Raw genomic sequence first — 12,616 nt, forward strand, 5'->3', positions numbered from 1 at the left:
TCATATTTTCAGAGAAAAGCCTGCCTGACTAGCTACTATCCCAGCCCCTAAACATGGGATTTGATTAGCCTGATTGTAAATCTGGACAAACAGAAGTTGTTTGCAGTAGTATTCAAACAGAAATAAAAGGCAGCACAGTATTAAAAAACACACTTCCTTAACATTTAAATATTGAAAGAGTTAACTAAATAATCCCTGTTATTAGAAAAATTTCAAAGACTCAGATAAAATATGATTATCAGCACTAGAGGAAGGTTAAAAAGATACAGGTCACATTTTGTTTACAACAGAAATAAATAGCTCTTGGCCATAAAAATCAATTCATTTAGCACCACCAGGAAGTGGTTTCTCCTTCCTCTTTCCTTTGTATCAAGATACACTGCCTATATGACAGTCATTTGTATCATCTTATCTTCCCCACTAAACTGTGCACCTCTCTGAGCAGAGATACTTTCTCTTTGTGTTCACCATAGTATCTCACACACATTTTGTATATAGAAGACACTGAAAAAAATAACTGAAGGATGAATCATGAAAAATAACGACACAACAGTAACTAAAATAACACAAAGTCTCTGGCCTATTTTTAGAAATGTGTCCGTTAAAATGTGTACTCATGATTTTAATCTTCAAACCAAGAGGCTCTAGATCCTTGTTCACAAACTCAAAACCATTAAGTAATAAATCCAGTTGCCTGACCCCTACATCAATTCCTTCAGAATCTCTGCAAGTGGGGCCCTGGCATCAGCATTTTTTAAAGCTACTCAGGTAATTCTAATGTGAAGCCAGAGTTGAAAATCATTGCTTTAAACTGTTCTGCTTGGGCTCAACTAATGGCTTATTTATTTACTTCCAACTTTTAGCTGCTTGCTTTTTTTTCCCCTCAATAATCCCTCATAGTACTCTATTTACCAAATCTATAACACTTTTTATTATAACTTGATTTATTCTCTACATGATAAAGGCTTCAATTAAAATAGTTCTGGCTTATAAAATTAAAAATTTTAAACAAAAATTATTATTGTATTTTGTTCAATACACTTATTAGCTTTTCGTTGCTGTGAATTCAGCTTTTGAAAACCAGAGCCGAATACAGTACCAATATTATAGATGTTAAATACATCTAGTAGAATTTAATATGTGCTTTTGTGCTTTTAAGCTTACCTTTCCCAGGCCTGTAATGCCTTTTACACCCTTATCTATCTGGAAAAATTCAGATTCCTCTTTCAAAACGTCCAGATCATATTTCTCTTCCTCTAGGAAGCCTTCCTTAATTCAGACTATCAAGAACTCTCTTCTTCGGCGCTGACACTGTCCTTCATTTATGCTTCTATTTTGCACTCCTAATACTGTATTGTCATTTCTCTTTCTTTTTGTTTTTAAAATAAATCCCTCATCCATAGTTGATCGTGAACAATGTGCAGTAACTGCTGCACAGCAAAATAGTTAGAAGCCATAGGTACTCAATAAGTGTTTACTAGATGAAGGAATAAATGGCCATATTGAAGTGAACCAAGTACATTTCAAAAACACTATCGCTATGGACTGAATTGTGCTCCCCACAAAATTCATATGTTGAAGCCCTAACCCAAATTCGTGATGGTATGTAAAGATAAGAACTTTGGGAGATAATTAGGTTTAGAAGAGGTCATGAGGGTAGGACACTCTTAATGGGATTAGTGCCTTTATAAGAGGAGACACCAGAGAGCTTGCTGTCTCTCCCTCTGTCTGCCACATGAGGACACAACAGGAAGGCAGGCATCCGCAAGTCAGGAAGAAATCCCTCACCAGAACCCAACCAAGCTGCCAGCCTCCAGAACTATGAGAAAATAAATATCTGTTGTTCATGTCACCCAGTCTGTAGTACTTTGTTCCAGCAGGCCAAACTGACTAATACAACTATGAACTGGGATTAAGTTATTTGAAGAGAACATTAATATAAACATTACAGATATTTATGCTATCTCCTTTCATTGTAATCCTTAAAAAGAGTTTTTTTTAAAAAAAAGACCATATGAAATGTAGTTAGTCTAGATATGGCATACTTCCTTTCAAATAAATTTAAGGCATAATTTTTGGTATTTTCCTGGTAAATTAAGAAGCCTGACATAAATCATATATAGTGGAAGATGAAGTGATTTTGCAGAACAATGATCAGTAGGAAAAAAATAAGTTACCTTGGGGATGGCATTATCAATTATAGCTATTCACCAGGTTTCTTTTTTTCCTCACAGATAACAACTGAAGACCCAGCATGTTCCTTGCACTAGGTTAGAGACTGTCTTAAATTAATTTTATTTGTCTTATGTAGGATAAAGAAAATATTTAAGGTGTCATGGAAACTCCATAATGTATTATTTATTAATTTATTCAACAAATAGTTATTGTGCATTGTGGGAACCCAGTTTTGTGTTTAAAGCTATTTTAAGCTAGTTTCACTATGGCATTCTCTTGGGACTGTGGATACAAACTACCCAGTCCTTATCTGATAAATCTATTCTATAATCAAAGCATAAGAACTGTGTGGCTTAGAGCAGTAGAATCTCTACTTTGAATTTCACGGATAAGTAACATTTTTAAAATTTGTGGAACCAATGCCAAGTTCCCAACATTTTATTTGGCCAAATAATAATCTAAAAAACAAATAAATATCATTACCAACTATCACTATTAGTTCACAAATGACAAAGCATTTTAACACAATTAAAGAATATAATCTTAGTAGAGAATAAAGGGTGGTTTTCAAGGTGACTACATTTCATTAAATAGAGAAAGACATCCACTATATTCTTTATTCTTCTCATTTCAACCTAGACTGGTGAAAACTTTGTTAAGAACAAATCCATCTGTGAGATAGATACAGAAATTTCTACCATCTACCATTTCTCCTCCTTCTGCCATCTACCACTTCTCTACTTTGTTCCTATTTCTCACTATTCAAAATCCCTTCCTTATTTTAATTCTTTAGGCAGGCCATTAAAATAATAAGCAAACTCAGTTTAATCCCATCAGCTACTACTTAAATGTAATCATTTTCTCTCATTTTGTCAAATACTGAAGATAAATGATGCTTCTGGTACCATCATAACTTTATGTTTCTGCATTTATAATATATCATATGAACATCTGAATGATGGGTATAAATCAAATATCAACCAATGAAGCAACAAAACTTACATGTGTGGACCCAATGAAACTACTCTTGCCATTACAATTCCAAGAATCAGAGTTGTTAAAACTGTAGAAATAAGAGAGATCTGAAAAAGAAAATGTAAAGATATATGGTCAGTTTAGAATAGAGACAATTTTATTGAAAATATTAGGTGATTCATTTTTTACTTGAGTAAACTTATGTACAGTTTTTAAAATACAATTCTCTAGTAGTTTATTCTTACAGATTGGTATTGATAATCTCAGGCAGGTAAATTTTCATCAGATCATAGTCTTAGTTTTTTCCCCCCCAAATAGAACAAGTACCAAATATGACTATTTCATAAAGGGAAATTATGTTTTCATTTTTCTTCAGGTTTTATTTTAGTGTTGACTTGTGCTTTTTTCTATCTATAATTGCTTCTTGCTTCTGTAGTTATCCTACCCTGCCCCTTCCTACACAACGTCCCCCCACCCACTCACACACATTTTCGGATGCCTCTGCTTTTTCCTTGCTGCTTTCTAGCTCTATTAAGTCTAGTATTCCTCTGTGGTTTTGTCCTTTGGTCTGTGTTTCTAGAGTCTTCTCTGCTACTTCCTCTCTCTTCTGTCACTATTTTAACTGGTTACAATATAAACTGGTTTGTGTGTATATGTGTTCTTTGCACTCTTTACATTAAATCTGTGTCCTACTCTTAATTTTTTAAATGGATAAGCACAATTTAGAAATTTTTGTCTGATAAGAAAAATATAAAATTGCGTTTATTTCATTTGATTGTTGTTAATCTTGTTTCCTGGGTTGTTAGTTTTTAACTAGAGAGAAGGTTCTATTATAAGTCCTCTGATCCACTTAGATATTGGGAAAGAATCTGGTCACATAGCTAGTAAGTGGCCAACAGGGAACTCAGATGCTCAGCCTGACTCCAGATCAGTGTTTCTAACTACTCTGCTTTGCTCATGGGAGATTTATTTAAATACATCAATATGACATTTTAAAGGGACACAGGGTCAAAATGTTCAAGTATTAGCAATATGATAGAATATTAGCTTTCTTTTCATAAATGCCTTGCCTTTTGCTCTCAGAAGAAAGCATTTATGTTTACATTGAGCATGTGGAATGGAAAATAGTTCAGACATTTCAGAAAATTCACCAGAAAAGTCCCTTTTAATACACTTTAGTTTATTTCTGGATGCCTGTTATGGAAGAAAGGAGCATGGTCAGAAAACTCTGGAATATCATCCCCATTCTCAGCTCTACCTGGAAGGAGGGGCTTCGTCACTGTGGATACATACAAAATATCACAGTGAAAAGTAAAATTAATTAACTGTTGGATTTTTCAAAGTAGAATGTAAAAACACATGAATAACTTAAAATTTTTTTTTTTTTAATCAGAATGCTTGGCATAATGAGGATGCAACACCAATAATATTCTCGGTAAAATACAAACACTTCATGAGAGTAAGGAAATAAAATACAGCCAGATAAAGGCTAACGCATGCAGATAAGCATATGTGGTGAGTTGAATACGTATTTGGTTGGTTTCATTAGAAATAAATCACCATTTCTCTTTAGCAATAAGAATCATAAATATTGGCCAAATTCTCAACAATTAATCAATCAAATATTGACATTTAAATTCACTGGATAAAAAATGGGCACAGCAGACGTTGTAATTTACAAAAAAATTTTAAGCCAATGAAGTGATTCATTGTTACTTCATTAAAGTTAATGTAATTTTAAATTGTTTAAATGACTATCTACAAAAAATGATAGAAAATAGGCTAGATTTTTCAGTAAATAGACTTGGTTTAAATAGAGTTCTTTATATTTTCTAAAATTAAAGTGTGCTGTCTGTGTCAGAGTATCTACCTTAAAAAAAGAAAGGACCTACTTATTTCATAGTCATCAAGTATTTAACCATCAGTTCCCCCAAATAAGATAAAATATCAAACATAGTTTACTCCAATACAATTATAAGTAAACTAAAAGAAACTAAAGATGAATACTGTAATTAAGAACTTGGCCATATAGATAGTAGTTTGACAAAATTAATGCAGGTAACAAAGTGCATTTCTTTGCCTATTTAAAATGTAAAAATTACCTTTCCAAGTTTCGCTATATCTCGATACAAGGACAAAGGCAGAGTGAAGGCAACAGTGGAAAGCACAATAATGAAATGGTGACCAATAAGCAAGTTTTCAGGATCAACTAAAACACAATAAATATTATAAAGTGTTTATGAGTAACACCAGTGACACAAGTAGTCAAATATTTAATTATAAAAATGACTTAATACAAAGCGCTACATAAATGACAATTTTGCATAAATAAATTCCATAGAACCATGTAAAAACAGAAATAATTCACAAAAAATGTAAATACAAAATAACTTAAGGATGAACCTATAATTCAAATAATGTTATAATCTTTTGCATTCCAATTATTTTAGTAGCCTCTGCATCAGTTTTCCTGCTTCTTCCTTCCTTTGTCCCCTTAGTGTATATTTTTAACCTAGAAACTACAGAGATCCTTTCCAAAGGCTAAAGACATTATGTCACTCCTTGTCCTAAACCCTCTAATGGCAAAACCCTTCATTCATAAAGTAAGCAACATGGGGACATGGTATGTTCTGTGGCTTTTTTTTTCTAACTTCTGTATTCCAGAGAGACTTGATCAGTACAACTTAAAATTTCAAACCTCAAGGTTTTGATAAAAATATTCACTATATTTCTAACCTTCCATTGAGAAAGAAGTGATTTCCCTGAAGGAAAGCAGACAAAGCAACTTTTTGGATAGGGAAGATGTCATAGGGAAGCTGCTGAAACCTGGTATTCACTGCAGACTCTTGGCTATCAAAACAAGGAAATAATAGAGTGTGTGTGTGTGTGTGTGTGTGTGTGTGTGAGATCAAATACAAACAAAATTTGTAAACATAAAATAAAACATACTTACAAGGATTTATATATAAATATCTATATTTAAAGCTGTGCTAATCACAGTATTCACTTTAGGAGCTATGTATCTATTCCAATGAAGACACTACTGTTTAAATTTTTAGCTCATATTGAATTCCTTCAGAGATCATGTGATTATACTTTTGAAATGTCCTCAGTGGTACCAAGTCTTTGTGCATTCATTTCTGCAAAATCTAAAATCTGTAGAAGCCAAGTCTGTCAAATAAGTAAGTGAATGTGGTTAAAAAAAAAAAAAAAAAAAAGAGAGCTATTACTCTGAAAAGTAAGACTAGTTTTCTTATATGGCTAATAAACTAACATACAAGGAAGTTCCAAGGTGGGAATTTCAAAATGGCATAAATTATACACACACACACGTATATACCAGAATGGAAGTATTAATTGTGGGTTTTTGTTTAACTCAGTCATAACTAAACAATCATCATAACGTTGTGAGTCAAAACAATAAAACAGGAAATTCAAGTTCCAAAACCCTTGAACTCAACTATTTACATATTTCTGGTGAACATAATATGAATTAAATTATTTGTATATCTGGTCTATTTACCCTTTCAAACTGTTTGCTCTACTAATATAGTGTTATCTTATTTATACGGATGTCTGAAGTTACATGTATCCTTAAAATTCTGAAAGTATAGATTAAAAAGGAAGGAGAAAAGGAAAGAAGGAAGGAAGTGTTGGAAGGATTATGCCTACTTGGTTGTCCCAAGAGAAAGAGACTACTATGCTATGTTTTCTAACATTTTCCTCATACATATGTATTACTTCTTAAATAAGAAAAAAGAAAGAATTTTTTCTAAATTAATAATGCTCCTTTGAAAAACTGAAAAAATAGCAAAGGAAACAAAAAATTCCCATGAATCGCACAATTAAAAGATAACCACAGTTTATATGTGAATATGTTTCTTATTTTTTCCTTATTTATGGAAATAGAAAATTTACATAATTTAGATCATATTGTATATATGGTATTATATTCTTCTCATTTTCCTTAACATTCTATCCACTCACCTAATCTCAGTTTATGAAAACAGGATTTGGAGGTTGGGGGCTACGACAGCACCTACAGATAATAGCTAACAGTGCTGGGTACACCTCCTATATGCTAGGCACTGTCTGCATTGTCTCTCGTTTCACACCATAATTCTATGAAGCAGGTGATACCCTAATTCATAATTTAGAGATGAGGGGCTAGAACTCAGCGAGGGCATTAACCTTCTCAAGGTCACACAGCTAGCAAGTAGTGGGTCAGTGATTTGATGCTCAAATCTCCCTGGTGTCAGTTTCCACTAAACCCTGTGAGAGGAATAGGCACAATTTCCAGTTTTACGTTTTGTTTTATTTTGTTGGCATGTCTCTAGGATAGGTGATTCACACACTAAGAGAAAAGGTGTTTTTGTATCAATTTGAAGGATAATAACAACTATAAAGTTAGGTGACTATGAAATGGGGATTATGTGGCTTGGACGAGGAACTCTTCGAAGCAAAAAGACTCACGATCTCTGAATTATTCAAATAGCCATGATACGGTGAAAGGATGAACAGGGAGTGGCGTTGTGGCACATGCTTAAAAGGTCTGCTTAAAATGTTCATAGCGGCTTTTTCAGAATCAAGCCAAACAGGAAACAACCCGAATGTCCCTTAACTGGATGATAGATAAAATGTTTATATCCATATAATGAAATAATCCTCAGCAATTAAAAAAAAGAACACATTACTAATAAACCCCAAAACATGGAGAATCTCAAATGTACTATACTAAGTGAAAGAGGCCAGACCCAAAAGGCTAGCTCCTATAAGATGCCATTTATTTGACATTCTGGGAAAAGCAAAAATAGGAAGAGAAATCAGATCAGTGGTTCTCTAAGGCTGGAGATGAGAGAAAGTTTGACTACAAAGGGGAATGAGGAAAATCTGGGGGGATAATGGAATGGTTCTGTATTTTGATTGTGGCTGTGGTTATATGACTATATGCATGTGTCAAAACTCATAGGACTATACATTAAAAAGGGTTAATTTTACTATATTAAATTATACCTTAATATAAATAATGGGGACAAAGATTAGCTTGCTTATTTAAGAAATGATGTAGTATAAACAGTACATGAAAAAATGATACTACAGAGAGTTAGTGATACATAAGATATTTAAAATATAAAGTATTTTAATTATATAAATAATAAATTTTAAACAGCTAAATTAGAACTAAACTATATATAAAAGGAGATTAATACTTTAGGATCAGATTGGATCATGGATATTACTGGATATTTGAAGTCATCCAATTCCTCCACTTGCAAATATTTTATTTTTAAATTATTATGAATCACATTAACTATGAAAAACTACATAAAATAAATATACTGACTTACCTCCAGGGATTCTTTGGAAAACTTTGCTCAAAGTATCTCCAGTTATTATGTTGTAACTTATCATAGCTAAACACATAATTAAAACAATACAGTCACCAACAAGCCATCACATATTTCATCTTGAATATTTTGAAAGTAATCAGTTATCACTTCCCAAATACTGGCATAGTCTACTTTCAAATATATATTGTGATTACAAATATGTACAACTTTAAAAATAACTAGACAGCAGATTTGTGGGAGAATATCAGTTTGTATTACAAAAAGATTTTCACTTCACAAATTGATTCTTTCCAGGACATCTTTAAATAATAGTGAGTTTTGGTAGTCATTTAAAATGCAATTTGTTTTGTTATTAAAGTTCAGTTTCCAAATACTCTTTAGGAACACATATTTTGCTCAAAGTGAGGAACAGTAATAGCAAACTGTCAAGGCTCCAAAATGTCACATTTGAAAAAGTAAGATTTTGGAGAAATATATTCTTAGCTTTCTGTAGAGACATAAGAAACTAGTTTGAACAATAGCTTATGTATTACTAATTTTGAAAATGAAGTCAATTTGGCCATTGATGAATGTTAACATTTTGCTTATTTAAGAAGTGCTGGGTGCAAACTTTAAATAGCATGTTGGCCTTGGACATGACTTCCACAAATCCTTAGGTTTTCAAAAAAATTTTAGCCTTAGAAGAAATCTATCATTCTATTTTTCATCAAAGTAGGGAATCACAAGCATTAACTCAGTGAGAATCACACTCACTTTATTTCAATGAAATACTCAGAAAACTGACCAAAAGGAACAGAAAACAAGGAAAAATGGCTAAAGATAAACACTTAATGTGAAAAATATTTCAACTACTGGTATTCTTTAATGACTATTAAAACTATTTTATTCAGAAATGGCTGTTTATGAAAATACTTACAATATTCAATTTCACATTCATCCTTACCTATGAAAGGATACAAAAATTGTAGAACAGAGAGTAGGAGATATCCTGGTAAGCCAAAAGTTTTATTGACCAAAGACTGGTAAGTGTCTGTCCCAGAGAGGGCCCCTCCTTTTATCAATAAAACAAGGGAAAAGTCTGTGGCAAAAATAACCATTAAACAAATGTCAGATTACATTTAATACAATTTTTTTTTTTTTTTTTTTTAGTGTTTTGACTTAAAGAAAAAAAGAACTTTAAAGAAGAGTTTAATGCTACGGTAAATTAGCATGGCAAGTCTTACTTTCTTTTCATAAAACTGCACTGTTTCCAGTTATGTATTTTTCAATTGAGATGCAAATAGACTTCATATATCCATGCAATGAACTGGACAGATGAGGGTATGCAAACTAGAGTTAAAGCTTCAATTTTCCATTTTACTTTCTTAACCTAACCAGTGCGACGACTATTAACAGGATGTGGCTCAACTGTCCAAGCAACAGAAGGTAGGTAATCCAATATCTCACAGGCGTTCAACGTGTGAAGACCGAGAATAAAACGTGCTGGAAGCATTCAGAACAAAAAATAGATTTAGGAGAATCAGATCATTTGTTTTATAACAAGGTACAACTAGTAACTTTATAGTTATTATGGTTTACTTTACTATATTATTATTATAGTTAAGAGAGCACTCTAAGAATTTTTTTTTTTTTGAAATTTACATTTTAGAGATTTAAGTTCCACTTTTTATTTTTTTAAAATAGAGATGGCCAATTTTCTTTTTGTTTATTTATTTATTTATTCATTTGGCCGCATCGCGTGGCTTGTGGGATCTTAGTACCCTGACCAGGGATTGAACCGTGCCCTTGGCAGTAAGAGCTCGCAGTCCTAACCACTGGAACGCCAGAGAATTCCCAAGTTCCACTTTTGGTGTTGAAATTGAAGACACAAACATACAGAAAATATATAATTAAAAGTCTCTTTCATTTAACCCAATGTTTTTTGAACACCTAGTGAATGACACTGCAGTTGTACTGGGTACACAGCTACACAGAGGGTGTGATTCTTGCTTTTTCTTTTTTCTTGCTCATGCTTCCATCACAGGTGAATTTTTTATCAAGTTATTTGGAAATGTACTAGAATACAAAGAAGAAAATACAAATCATTGCAATGTCGTTTCCACCTTGATTCCCCACCCCCAGTTCATTGAAACTTCTTTTAACAAGTTCATCAATGAGCTCCAAGTTGATAAATCCAATTGACACCTCTTAAATATTAATCATATTTGCTTTTTCAGTAGCATTTTCCCCCTGTTTACCATTCCCTTGTTTCTCAACCATCCTCCCTTGGCCTTTCTGACGTCACTTTCTCTTGGATTTCCTCCTACCTTTTGGGCCATTTATATTTAGTTTTTCACGTCTCTTTAACTCTCTTCAAACCCTGGATTCTTGGACTTTTTCCTCACTCTTCAAGATGTCCTAATGTGATCCTATTCATGGTCATGCTTTCAATTTTCATAAAGATGTTAGTAACTCCCAAATTTGTACCTCCAGCCCAGATTCTTCCAAAACTCCAGATTTCTACATCTAGCTGTCTAATGAACATTTTACCTTGAAGATCTCATAGGCATCTTGATTCTAGATGTCCAAATTATAATTTATATATTTGTTCTGGAACCTGCTTCTGCATTCATATTTCTCCAAACTGTGAATAATATCAAGAGAAACTTGAGAATCACACTAGACTTCTCATTATCCATCACCTTCTATTTTCCTTTGGTCACTAAGTCCATTAACTACTGCATCTTAAAGTATTCAACTATATCTCCTCACTTCTAGTCTCTAACCTGTTTTATTTTAGGGCTTAGGCCTTTATCATTTCTTGCTCGGATTACTGCAAAAACTCCTATTAGTTCTCTCATCCACCATCCCCTCCCTACTAAGACTTTCTTGACATCCCCCCTCTACCAGATGAATCTGACCATAGCATAAATCTGACCATGTTTTCTGCTTAAAATCCTCCAGGGGAATCCTTTGATGCCTTTGGATAAAAAACAACACTTTTTCATAATTTTTTTTCAGAAAAAAACTGTTTATTAGCTGTGGGCTCTTGGATGAAGGACTCTGAGTTTCATCCGTAAAGTAAGGCAATACCCCAACCTTGAAGAGTCTATGAGGATGATGATGTTTAAATGCCTACCACAATGCCTGGCATGCTACGGAGGCTAAATGAATGAGAACTCGTGCTATTTTTAGTTATCTTCTATAGGCTGCGTGTTGTGGTGGAAAAACATTGTATTTGGAGTCTGATGATAATGATGGTAGCGATGATAACAACCACAAAAACACTAGCAAATACTTCACAACACTTTCTGTCTGCCAGACCTTTTTCTAAATGCTTTATGTATAATTAACGTGTTTAATCATCACAACAGCCCTAAGAAGGTGCCATTATGATCCTCCATTTGATAGATGAGAAAAGTGAGGCACAGAAGCTTAAGTAAATTGCTAAATTTCACAGAGTAAAGGAGAGACAGGACTCAGACCCTGGTAGTCTAGCCCCAGAATCCAAGCATTTAAGCAAAATCTCAACTCTGTTGCCAATAACTGCAGACCTTGGGCAAATCATGTTAACCTACTGAAGTCTCAATTTCCTCCTCCATAAAAAGTAGAACATGAATACCTACTTTATGGAGTCAGAAGGATTAAGTATAGTGGTTGCATTATGCTTAGCATCTAGCCAGTCTTCAGGAAATGGTAATGATTATCATTACATGGGAGCCTTCATAAATGCCTCTGCAAACCTCTCTAACTTCATCTCTTTCCACTTACCAACATCAACCCTATAACTTTAGCCAGGCTGAACCACTTACATAGTTCTCTTTTGCATTTCCACATTACTATCTGCTTAGAGTACCCTTCCATTTTCTTTGCTCACTCACATTTTTTCATAAACAGTCAGTGAAGCTGTCTTTTCCTCCCCAAAACATGTCTGCTCCTTTAAGGCTGGGTTAAATGCCAGTATCCCTATTGTCATGCACATATTTGTATTATGGTATTTTTCATGAAGTATTATAATTATGTGTTTTTTTTTTCTGCCTAACATACTACATTGTGAGCTTCATGTGGGCAGGAATAATGCTATAATTGCTATAGCTATCATTGCTATCATTGTTATAATGGCATCAGTGTCAGTA

The 12,616-nt window shown here is 33.3% G+C and overlaps 1 protein-coding gene across 1 annotated transcript in view; it reads right to left on the reverse strand.

The window, feature by feature from the left end:
- SLC38A11 (solute carrier family 38 member 11) overlaps nucleotides 1-12,616 on the reverse strand; it is a 50,854-nt gene that overhangs the window by 32,479 nt on the left and 5,759 nt on the right. The window contains exons 4-7 of the mRNA XM_061200859.1: nucleotides 9,445-9,579; nucleotides 8,499-8,564; nucleotides 5,253-5,359; nucleotides 3,178-3,257 (exon numbers count right to left, since the gene is read on the reverse strand). Coding sequence (XP_061056842.1) covers nucleotides 3,178-3,257; nucleotides 5,253-5,359; nucleotides 8,499-8,564; nucleotides 9,445-9,579 — 388 coding nt within the window. The remainder of the gene's footprint in view (nucleotides 1-3,177; nucleotides 3,258-5,252; nucleotides 5,360-8,498; nucleotides 8,565-9,444; nucleotides 9,580-12,616) is intronic.

Source organism: Eubalaena glacialis, chromosome 1 (assembly GCF_028564815.1).
Source record: "Eubalaena glacialis isolate mEubGla1 chromosome 1, mEubGla1.1.hap2.+ XY, whole genome shotgun sequence".
NCBI lineage: Eukaryota > Metazoa > Chordata > Mammalia > Artiodactyla > Balaenidae > Eubalaena > Eubalaena glacialis.